This window comes from Centruroides vittatus, unplaced genomic scaffold (genome assembly GCF_030686945.1).
Source record: "Centruroides vittatus isolate TY-2023 unplaced genomic scaffold, ASM3068694v2 contig_3067, whole genome shotgun sequence".
NCBI classification, from domain to species: domain Eukaryota; kingdom Metazoa; phylum Arthropoda; class Arachnida; order Scorpiones; family Buthidae; genus Centruroides; species Centruroides vittatus.
The window spans coordinates 265954-278286 of record NW_027121970.1 but is presented as its reverse complement, the minus strand read 5'-3'; the positions used below and the strand labels follow the sequence as shown (position 1 = coordinate 278286).

The window sequence follows — 12333 nt, the reverse complement described above, 5'->3', positions numbered from 1 at the left end:
TTGTTCTTTTTTGATCAACAACCCTTTGTTCGGTAACAGTGAGGTGAGGATATTGTTGTGTGAATCTATGGTGTAGTTGTTGTCTGTATGCTGTCATGTTTGTTTCAAGTTTTGTGATTATGTAATAATTACGGATGATAAACTTGTTCATTTCGATGTCCATTTCATTCGTTGGCGTGGTTTTCCAGTCTTTGTGGTCTGTGGATGTGTTGCCACAGAAACACCAAGGCTAGGTTGGTTCCTCACATCTGTTGAGGGCATTGCAGTAGCCATGCTTGGGCCGGTGCTGCTTTTCGCCACCGGTAACCAAGGGAGACTGTGGCCTATTTTTCGAACGTGAGCCTCTGTCTAACCCACGAACGCGAACCTTGTTAACCCAGGCGAAGTCCGAGCCGGTATCACATTTAGATCTGGTTACTACCATGATACATATCTCCACAGAATGTGGGTGTGTGGTCACTCTTAGCTTCATTTCTCCCCATAGACCTTACTGGCATGGGTGTCCCTACCAGGAGCTTGTGCTCCAGCCTGCATTGCCCTATGAATCAGTAAAATTACTAGACTCTCCCACCACGACCAGGTGGTGATCACGGGAGAGTTATTATTATTATTATTATTATTATTATTATTGTTGTTGTTGTTGTCGTTGTTGTTGTTGTAAAGAGAAAATTCATTAAATATAATATATTAATATAAAATTAAGAAAATTAAAATTATTTAAAGAAATATATATTTTTATCTTTAATAATTTTTATCTCAAATATTTCAAAATGATAAATTCATATCAACAATATATTTTTTTTTTAATGAAAAATCTTTAAATCTTTTTGCTAAGCTATCTATTTTGATAAATTCTGTTAAGCATATTAGTAGAATGATGATGATCTAAAGATTTTTAAAAATTTTTATATTTAAAAAATTGTTTTAGCAAAATCATTACGCAGAAATATTTTGATTAATGATCACACAGAAGATTCTTGCTTATTTAAATAGTTGTACTTTAGTAGAATTACTGTATTAAATGTGCTCTGTTGGAAACACTCTAGAGAAACTTTTAATGCAAAAGGATAATGGCAACAATTTAAACTTTACAGATAAGGATAAAGATACTGCTGAAAAATATACTGGTATGTAACACATTAGTCAGTTAGCTTGAGAATGGCCATTCAAAATGGATGAAAATGTTTGCTTTTGTGCTTTTTGTATTTCTTGCTGGACATGTGTGCATATTTATTTATATCCAGTTTGAGTAGTTGAATATATAACATTATCCTTAGCCTAGGTGTTACAATGTCATCAGACTATTTATCTATAGTAAATCAGTGAATTTCCTTTTTTTTCTAATCTATTGGCCTAATTTTTAGAATTAGCCTCACCTAGGCAGTATACTAATAAATCAATGTACAGTACTATAGATCTGTTTTACAGAATTTCTTGATTTCAGTTATCAAGGGATAGCAGATTGAGTGTGACTCAGCATAGGTGTCTAAAAATTGTTGACAAAATGTGACAGGAAGGGGGTAGGTAATCAAAAAGGACTTAAAATTAGTCATATCATATTTGAATGATCCCTTTTATAATTAAATAATTTAATAAACACAATAATACAATTTATTATTTTATATTTCCAATAATTTTTACTTTTATAAAATCTACCAACAGCTTAAAGGAAAAATATTTAATTAAATTTGTTTAGTAGCTGTATATATGTTTAATAGGTGGTTGTCTCTTTAATCCGAAAACATACGGTAGACTAACTTACAGCTAAACAGGCTTAAAACTTTTTTATTGGTTCTTCATCAAATGCATTTCAGACCAGTTTTATGAGTCCTGGTCCCTCATCATTGCTACAGGAAACCAAAGGTTTTTTATTAACATGGGTGATGCGAGTGCGTACATAATAAGATTTACAAAAAATTCCTTAAAAAACATTTTTAACTAAATACATTTTTTATACCTTTTTAGTTCTTCGTATACTCCTTATTAACTGTACATTTTTCGCTGGTATCTGTTTTCATATTCGTTTTTAATTCCTATTTTCCCGTGTACTTACAGTAGTACTATAATTATAAAGTTTTCTTATATAAAAATTTTTTTACAAAGATCTGTGTAACTAATATAGAGTTTTCTAAAAGTAAATACGTACTTACTATTTTTTCCGGGTGTATTACAAACATTTTACATCAAATTTTAGTTCTATAAATATATCCTTAAGGCTGTTCGGAAAGCATTGCGCTTTTTACAATACTAGAACGTTCACAGTAGGGTGCCACACATAAAGCTATTAGTCTGTCGCGCCCTCTATTACATATTTACATTTCAAAAGAATTTTTTTGAAAAATGGATATCTATTCTTCTTACATAATTTTAGTTTTAAAGTACTAATACATTAATCTGTTCTAAATAGAAACAAATTTTATTTGAGGGGAGGAATATTTTATTTAGAAAATATTTAAAAAGATTAATGAATTTCTGAAATTGCATTGATTAGCAAATAGGAAGATTTTTAAATATTTAAAACTTATAAATATTATTTTATAGTGACTTTTGTCTCTGGAGAACTAAAGAAAAAGTGTTCAGAATTTGCAGTATCATTACCTTTGCAGAATATTGATAGAGAAGTGGAATTTTATTTAACAGCTAACATGGCATTGTGGTAATAATATCTTTAATATATTATTTGAAACTATATTTAATACAGTGACATTTCGTTAACCCAGCATTTTTGCGACCAATACAGTGCCAGTTTATCAAATATGTCATCTTATCAGATGATGAAATTTTTTCTGGTTTTGCTTTAATTTCCTGGACACAATTTTACATATCTTTGCATGTAAAACTGTATAAATCTACCTTTTATGATTGTTTTAACAATGTACTTTTAATTTTCCTAGATTATTCCTATCCTTGGTTAGTTTTGAAACAAGAACACTCTAACTAGAATATTATTTTGTGCTTTGTACACTTTTACCTATATCTACTTTATAATCTGTATCTATGTATCTATATTCTATATATTTTACATGTTAAAAGCAAAATGTTCTGTCACTGCCAATTGAAACTAAAACTAACACTTTACTACATACTTTGAGTGCTATAGAGACTAAACTCTGACTGTTTGCATGAAATATAACCAAATCAATCAAGACAGACAAGAACTTTAAAATAACAGTCTTCTAATCAGAAATACAGGAGTGAGAAATAAACTGTCACAAACAAAACTTCGGAATGTTTTCATCCTTCACCAAGGCCTGCTTCGGGTGCTGAACTAAACTGGCTTCCTACTTGGACTGTTAGAATGATGCTGTTCAATTTTAAACATTGTATATATCACATTCCACCCCTCTGCCTGGCTCCGTTCAAATTCTTCGAACAGGTATCTCCACGCATGCGCGATAGTCTCACCATCTTTAAAGTTAATTCAGTTGCCTCTTAAGTTGGCTTTATAAATCTCCAAGGCCTCCAGGTGATGAATATAAATTGATTTGAAAGGCCTGTCTAATTAATCTGGTGTTCTGGAAGTCCGCCTGAACTTCGGGGTCGGTGGTGTACACTGACAAGGTGATGGTGTGCCTGCTGTTTATAAGGTCAGATTAATGTTCATGTATCCTTTTTTGAGTTGAACGTATGGTTGAGCCAACATAAATTAAGTCCTTTTGGAACCTATCATCCCTGAGGGGAATAGAGTAAACCCCTGGGGCTCTGCTAAGATCTATTTTATCTTTTTCGTTGCATAGCAGCTTGTAAATTGTGCTGGATTTCCTGTACGTGGTCTCCGTGCCATTCTGGTTTGCAATCTCCCTGTATAAGGAGTTCAAATGTTGATTGAACTGGATGACTGTCCGCCTATAGCCTGTAATGAGCTGCTGGCTACTGTTAGACATAGACCAGGTGTTAGAAACACTGCATGGGGGAAGTTGGTTGGCATAGGTAAGGGCCAAACTGCAAATCCAAACCCTGCTAGAGCTTCAACATACAGAAAATATAGCTGTGTTCAACAGCTATATTTTCTGAAGCTCTAGCAGGGTGTTGTGCCTGTTGGTGTGATGAGTAAAGGCCTGTCTGGTTAGGGCCCGGAAGGCTGCGATTTTATACCAAAAGGGGTCAGACGAGTTTGCAGGAATAAATAGTGAAACATGGCTGGTTTGTAATAAATGCTCATTTCTATTTTGCCCCAATGAGATGCATGTTGACATCTAAGGGACGTTAGAGTTACTAAAATGATCTAGTTTAAGGGTAAGACCATACACGTTGTTATTCATGCACATAGAAAGTAGGAAGCCAGTTTAGTTCAGGCAAGTAGGAAGGCAGTTTAGTTCAGCACCTAAAGCAGGTCTTGTGAAGGCCGAAAACATTCAGAAGTTTGTTTAGTTCAATTACTGGTAAAAAAGGTTTGGTTTGTGACAGTTCAAGTACTTTAGCCACACTTTCCAAAATATTATGTTTCAGTTGATTTTATTTTAATTTAAATTAATTAATTAATTAATTTATTTATTTATTTTATATTTTAGTTTTGGTTTAGGTATAAAGGCTAGAGCTTAAAATTTTTATAAGTTTAAACAAGGGCGTCGCCAGGGGAAGGGGCAGAGGGGCAGTTGCCCTCCCCTAGAAATTTGAAAAAGTTATTTAAATGCTAAGTTTTAATTAAAATAATCTTCTTAGGCTTCTTGTAAGTTAAAGAAAATGTTTTATTTGAGATATTTCTTTTCCGGTACATAGTAAATGATTAAAACTTTATGAATCGTTTCTAATTTACCTACATACAATTCATATCCTCTATCAATTTACATCATCTTGCCCCCCCTTACCCATTGGCTGACGTCGTCCTTGAGTTTAAATTTAATTAATTGGTTACTTAGTTATGTATAAATACAGACGAATTCCCAGTGCACTGATACTCTCCAAAATGAGCTCGATATGCCGGCTTATTGGGTTTTCTAGCATACCGGATACCATGTTAATGGAATTTCACTGTATTTACATTATGATCACTTTATATTGTAGCCGAGTAATAAATAACAGAATCCTGAGAATCGCTCGGCTTTGATAAAAATTTTAAAAAGTTTATTAATTACAGTTAACACCGATAGTTTCCAAAGAAACAATTGTACACACTTACTAACTAAGAAAATACAAAGACATTTGGGACCACCTGTAACAATATTACCAATTGGTTCCTGCGTACTGACAAAACAAAGGATTTAGTCTAACTTATGTCTAGCTTAACTATAGTTTAACTAAATTTACAAAGTAAGGGCCCTAGAGCAAGATAAGGTTGATAAGAATTATTAGAATGAAAAAGTTCAAAGGGGTGACTGGCAATAGTATTGGGTTGTTCGGAAAGTTCGTAGCGATTTTTGATAGCCGACAGTTGAGACACCGATTGACACAAAAATGATTAGAATTGTACAAACCAATGAATATTACGATAAATGACCTTGAGACGCGTCCGTTACAAAAAAACCGTTAAGATTATTCAAATAGCGTTTAATTTGGCTCATTGCAAAAATGGATGCGAACAACGTGCATTATCGACACATGTTTCTTTTCTTTTTTCGTAAAGGCAAAAATGCTGTACAAACAGCAAAAAAGATATGTGATGTTTATGGTGGGAGTGCTGTATCAGAATCAGCTGTTCGAAAGTGGTTTGCAAAATTTAAAACGGGTAATTTCAGCCTTGAAGATGCTCCTCGCTCAGGAAGACCTCCTGTTATTGAAGAGGACCAAATCAAAGCATTATTGGATGAAAACCCTCATTACACAACTCGAGAGATTGCAGACATAGTGAAGTCATCAAACAGTACTGTATTTCAACATCTAAAGGAGCTCGGATACGTGAATCGTTATGACATTTGGATACCTCACGACTTAACGGAAAAAAACTTACTGGATCGCATCTCCATTTGTGATTCTCTTGAAAGACGAAATGAAAATGACCCTTTTCTGAAGCGTTTAGTGACAGGTGATGAAAAGTGGATCATTTATAACAACATCAGCCGAAAACGATCATGGAGTAAGAAAAATGAATCACCATTAAAAACTCCAAAGGCCGGTCTTCATCCAAAGAAGGTCATGCTCACTGTCTGGTGGGATTGGAAAGGAATCCTGTACTACGAGCTGCTTCCACAGAATCAAACAATTGATTCTAATAAGTATTGTTCCCAATTGGATAAGCTGAACATGGCAATTAAAGAAAAACGTCCGGAACTGGCCAATAGAAAAGGCATTGTGTTTCACCAAGATAATGCCAGACCTCACACGTCTTTACGAACACGCCAAAAATTATTGGAACTAGGCTGGGATGTTTTACCCCACCCCCTTACTCACCCCGACCTTGCCCCGTCGGACTACCATTTGTTCCGTTCTCTACAAAATTCCCTTCATGATAAAAACTTTGATACTTTGGAAGCTTACAAAAACCACGTGGATCAGTTTTTCGCGGAAAAAACTGGAAAGTTCTACGAAGAGGGTATCATGAAGCTGCCCCATAGATGGCAACACGTCATTAAAAACAATGGCGCATACATAATGGAATAAAAGTATATTTTTAGTATTAAAACAATTTCTTTTATTTCTCTTAAAAATCGCTACGAATGTTCCGAACAACCCAATAATAAAAAAAAAAAAAAAACCTCAGATCCGTTCCTTAATAATTGTCTTTGTTACATGCTCGTCCTGCTTTCCTCTCTCCCTGAAAAATATTCCTTCCTTTTGTTCCAATCTCCCTCTCTCCTCTGCCCGTAGCCCCTCGATCGATCGGGTGTCACCCCCTTTTTGTTTTATTACAGTTCAGACCACATGGGTTAACTAACTACAGTGTGGTTAAATAAACAGAAGCTGGAAGTACAGTTTTTACCGCAGGAAGATAGTATAAGGAAATTAAAGAAAAGAAAAATAAATAACAAGGCTTAATAAAGCCACAATATTTAATTTTTAAATTATTGCAAACGAATTTATGTGTTTTTTCAAAGTTTTGGATATAAAATCTGAACTGAATAAAAAAAAATATATGAAATTAAACTGAAATATATTTTATTCATTACAAATTTTTTTATTCAAAAATTTCCTAGAATTCATGAATTTTATAGTCTATTGATCTGCATAAATAGTGTGATAAAAAAAACCGCCTTTATGCACAACTTTATATAATTGGAAGTGTTAATTCAATTTTTATAGAAGGAAAGAAATAACTAAATTTTTTTTTATCATAAAGAATAATTGCCATATTTTAATTAATTCTATAAAAAATAGCAACTATCTTGTTTCAAAACAACAAAGTTTGATTAAACATAGGGGTATTCATGAAGGAAACTTTTCTTGTTTTTAGAAGAACAGAATTATACAAAAGCTGAGAATTGTGAATATGCATATGAATCAGACAATTTAGGAGAGTAATAATACTATCTTGTAACAAAAACAGGAATGTGGCCAACTGAATGACAACAGAAAACAGTGATTTTATCTTACTTTATCTAGAATTTAATAAATTGTTGTTTGATAATCGATATTCACATAGTCATAAAAAAATCAATAATAAGTTTAAATCAACAACAATCTTAGATAATTCTTAGCAAGTTTTATGTACAATAAATCAGGATCACACCACTTAGTAAAACTGAAGTGAGCTGGATAAAGGTGTTTTGTTTTGTAGATGCTGCCACCTTCCTCATAGATCTGATAAGAGAAAGGTGATCTCATCTACAAAAAAAAGTCTATCTGAATCACTTGAGTTTTACCAAGTGTTGTGATCCTGATTTATTGCAGATATTGCTGTATAAAATATCAGATATTTAGATACAAGATCCAATGTATTTAAATTTAATGTGTGATACCCGTCCGGATTCAATCCCAGGTCCCCCAGAGCAGAAAGCCATCCGGCCACTGCAACGGAGTACTGTGGTGAATGGTCACAGTGGAAAGACAGATGAACAGACAAACTCTCTCATCGTATCTCCCTTCCCGTGTCCTACTTTCATCTTTCCTTTTATTTGGGGTTTTGCCCCCTCCATTCTTATACCCAAATTTGGTGAATTTGTGTGGGGAACTGGGTGATGGTCCAATCCCCAATTTTAGGCAAAATTTCTTTTAATGAATGGGTTTTTGCCAGATGTCATTTATGAAGTCATTCTTCCAAACTGTAAACAAATTCTAAAAGTGTCAAATGAATCTATTTAATAATGAACCTATCCAATCTAATAATGTTGTAAAGTGTGAAGCGCGATAGGAATACACAGACACGTGAATTCAATTAAAACAAATTTAATTTCGCGATTAATAATATATACAAATAAGTTCTTTGTGGATTCCCTCAGTCCAATTTCTCTTGTTGTCCGATTGTAACAATAAAACCCGCGCGATTCTTAACTAACTTAAACCTAAAAGGATAGAAAAGTATAAAAGTAGGAAGTGAGAAGAATTGATAGGACAGTGGGGTACCCTTGTTCTCGCTGAACTCCGATGCCGGCTGGTGGTTTATTCTCCGTGTCTCTGGGTTCGTCAACGTTTCAAATATCTCTACTATAATTTCCTTTCGGGGTCTCTGATTCGAAAATCCAGATCCTCACCTCACGGCTCTCCATTCGGCCCTCGTAGAATTCCGTCTCACGAGCTCGCCGTTCTCGTCCGTGCTTCTTCTTGTCCGGCCGGGGAAAAAGTGACCCTTCGTGACCCAGATTTTACTCGTCCTCCACTCGAACTCTTTGTTCCACACGACCCCCTGGTGGGTGGGGAGTGGGAAGCCCGCGTTCCCAGAAGCCAGAACAATGGACAAAGGAAGTTAGAAAGAAGGGTTAAGAAGGAGAGAAAATTATTAAAACTAATTAAATCTAAAATACATGTACAAAAATATGGCGTACAGCCACATACGCCCCCATCGGAAAGGCTCAAAGTCCATGATGGAGTTTGTAGTAGTCTACTCTCCTTTTTCGAAGGTGGTATCGACTCTCCCTTGCGGGAACAGCTTGATGCCCGTCATCCGATTCAAGGGGATTCTCTGGTGATGCATCGTCTTCTTGTCGCCTGATTGATGTCATCGGCTGTCTCCTGTACTGTAATGCAATCTCATCACCTCCATCATCATCGGTTATATTCGGGGAGTCATTGTTGTTGGGTCGGTAATGGTGTTGACCCTTATATACAGCATATGAATAATATGGTTTCAGACGATTGAAATGCACAGTACAATTTTTTCTTCCATCACTACCACCCAACTCTGCGGTTACTGGACCTAAAATTCTCGTAATACGGTAAGGGCCCGAATACTTAGGGGAAAATTTCCCGAACTTCCTACTCTGGTGCTTGCATAACAGCCACACTCTCTCACCAGCACTAAAGTTACGCCCTTTCCTTTTTGTATTGCACCGCTGACATGTCCTACACACCCTCACTACCGATCGGACTATCGATTGTAGGCCCCGTATGTAGTAATGCCTGCCAACAGTATTACAAGTCTTCTCTATGCCCAAGTGCCCCCCAAGGCCAGACTCATGGAACGCTCTAACAACCTCCTCACCCATTTTCTGACCTACACATATCCGCTTCCAGTTATAAAGTCCATCTCTTCCTGGTTTAACGTGGACTAACACACCTCCTTCCAACTGGAATTCTGGCTGGACACCCTTTCCGGCAAGACCCTGATGCATGTTCCTTTGAGCTTTCGCAAGACCTAGTTTCATTTTTTTTAAAAAATCGTCCTCCATTTGTGATTCTACTACTCTATGGTGGAAACTGGGACTATGCATAAAAAGATCGGTGTTTTTCAAATCTTCGACCCCCTCCGAAGACAAACCGGGATACTTATCGAGGACGCGAGTCACCTGATTTTCGTCATTAGCTTTTGTAGTTCCTGGGGTTATGGCGGTGTCAATCGGAGTACAACTTAAGCAATCGAAATACATGATCGATGGGCGAGGACTATGGTTCAACACTCTAGCTTCACGGTTTATGAATGTACATCCATCAATTATCAATGACGGGACTAAATTGATAACATCCATCCCCAAAATCCCTTGGTATTCTAGCCTATCCGGGAATTCCATACAACAAAGGGAAGCAGGTATTATCGCATCCTTGTAGCTTATGGATCCCTTTAGGACTTCCTTACATGTGGAGATCGTGCCGTTGATACCTCTGATATGGGTGATCTCACCCCTTCTTGAACTTTGGAAAGACTTAGCTATTTTCGCGTTTCGAGTCAGCGCTATATCAACTAAAGACCTTTCTGCACCAGAGTCAATTAAGAACTTAATCTCTATCCCTGCTACCCTGCCACTTATTAACGGGAGTCCCCTCTCCGAAGGTGAAAATTCGGTCAATTTAAATGTGAGGATGGGAACGCGACACTGACCCTGATCGGGTTCCCGGGCTGGTTTCAATTCCGAACTTTTTCTTTTGGGGCATTTCCGAGCCAAGTGATTTGGGCTATTGCAAATGAAACAAAGTCTGCCGTTAACATTAGGCGACATAATAGTCTGGGTCGGGTTTTCGGCCATCTTGGAAACTATTTCGAACAGGGTCTTCAACCCTTTTTCTAAACTAGCCAACCGATCCTCATCTTTTGGAGTCTTGTCAGGGTTTACTTCAGGACTAGTACATTCAGCACCCACTTCGCTTTGGGAGTTATAACAGACCGTTTTGAGGTCTCTAGGATTACTACATTCCTTTTCTAGCTCTTCCTCCCTTTCAGCGCATTCGAAAGCTTTCTCTAAGGTAGCAGGTTCCCTGCGACACACGTGACTTCTGATACTTATGTCTAATCCCCTGATGAACCTCTCCTTGATAATCTCATCTTTGAATGTCACGATATTTGGGTTACTCCGGATAGCCCTAGACATTATGGTTTTAGTCCTAATGATATACTCACTGACTAATTCCTTTCCTCCTTGCCTCAAATTTAGTAATTGATCGAGTAAGCCCCTTCCTTTCCCTTCGTGCTTCTGGAAACATTTAATTAGATCTTGCTCAATTTCCTTAAACGTTGGTGCAGGCGATTGCTCCAATAAACAAAAGAAAGTGTTTAATGGTTCACCCTTTAGTTTAGCTTGCAACGCAGCCACCTTAACCTCGTCCCCCCATTGGGCTAACTTAGCCACATTATCAATGGTTCTAAATAGTTGATTTATATTTACCGTGTCGTTAGGCGAATTCGAGAAAGTGGGGATCATCCCTAAGAATCCAGTAACCACGAGTGGGGGGTTCTCACTGTGGCTTTCTGCCACCAAACTCATACTGGGAGTACCTTTGTCCTCCATATAACTTACAACGATGGCTGATAATCAGTACAGCTATACAGAGAATTGGATCAACGAGGAGGGAATCCTGTCGCGGACGCCAATGTAAAGTGTGAAGCGCGATAGGAATACACAGACACGTGGATTCAATTAAAACAAATTTAATTTCGCGATTAATAATATATACAAATAAGTTCTTTTTGGATTCCCTCAGTCCAATTTCTCTTATTGTCCGATTGTAACAATAAAACCCGCGCGATTCTTAACTAACTTAAACCTAAAAGGATAGAAAAGTATAAAAGTAGGAAGTGAGAAGAATTGATAGGACAGTGGGGTACCCTTGTTCTCGCTGAACTCCGATGCTGGCTGGTGGTTTATTCTCCGTGTCTCTGGGTTCGTCAACGTTTCAAATATCTCTACTATAATTTCCTTTCGGGGTCTCTGATTCGAAAATCCAGATCCTCACCTCACGGCTCTCCATTCGGCCCTCGTAGAATTCCGTCTCACGAGCTCGCCGTTCTCGTCCGTGCTTCTTCTTGTCCGGCCGGGGAAAAAGTGACTCTTCGATGACCCAGATTTTACTCGTCCTCCACTCGAACTCTTTGTTCCACACGACCCCCTGGTGGGTGGGGAGTGGGAAGCCCGCGTTCCCAGAAGCCAGAACAATGGACAAAGGAAATTAGAAAGAAGGGTTAAGAAGGAGAGAAAATTATTAAAACTAATTAAATCTAAAATACATGTACAAAAATATGGCGTACAGCCACAATGTAACATTAATCTAAAAATTTTTGTGCAAACTATTCACTTGTAATTTTTATTATAATTCAGTAGTTTTGTGTTACCAAGTAATTATATATAAAAATATGATTTTTTTTTGTTTTAGGTGTATCAAGAATTTGTTTACTGAAGAGATTACAAAATGGTATTCTAAAGCTGAATCACTTCTTCAAATACCACTAGAGGGTTATTGGGCAATTGCTGCTACTGGATGTATGTTAGAAATATCTATTGAAAATTTTTATCAAGACACTATAGAATGTGTAAAAGAGTTGAAAGAAAAAAAAGAACAACTTACAAAAGTAATAAATTTTATATACATATAATA

At 36.6% G+C, this 12333-nt stretch overlaps 1 protein-coding gene across 3 annotated transcripts in view; it reads left to right on the top strand.

Annotated features, from left to right (window-relative positions):
- Window positions 1-12333, top strand: part of LOC136972941 (adenylate cyclase type 10-like) — a 79002-nt gene that overhangs the window by 59918 nt on the left and 6751 nt on the right. For all 3 annotated transcript variants that reach the window (XM_067267600.1, XM_067267599.1, XM_067267601.1), the window contains 2 exons: window positions 2542-2656; window positions 12112-12307. In XM_067267600.1, coding sequence (XP_067123701.1) covers window positions 2542-2656; window positions 12112-12307 — 311 coding nt within the window. The remainder of the gene's footprint in view (window positions 1-2541; window positions 2657-12111; window positions 12308-12333) is intronic.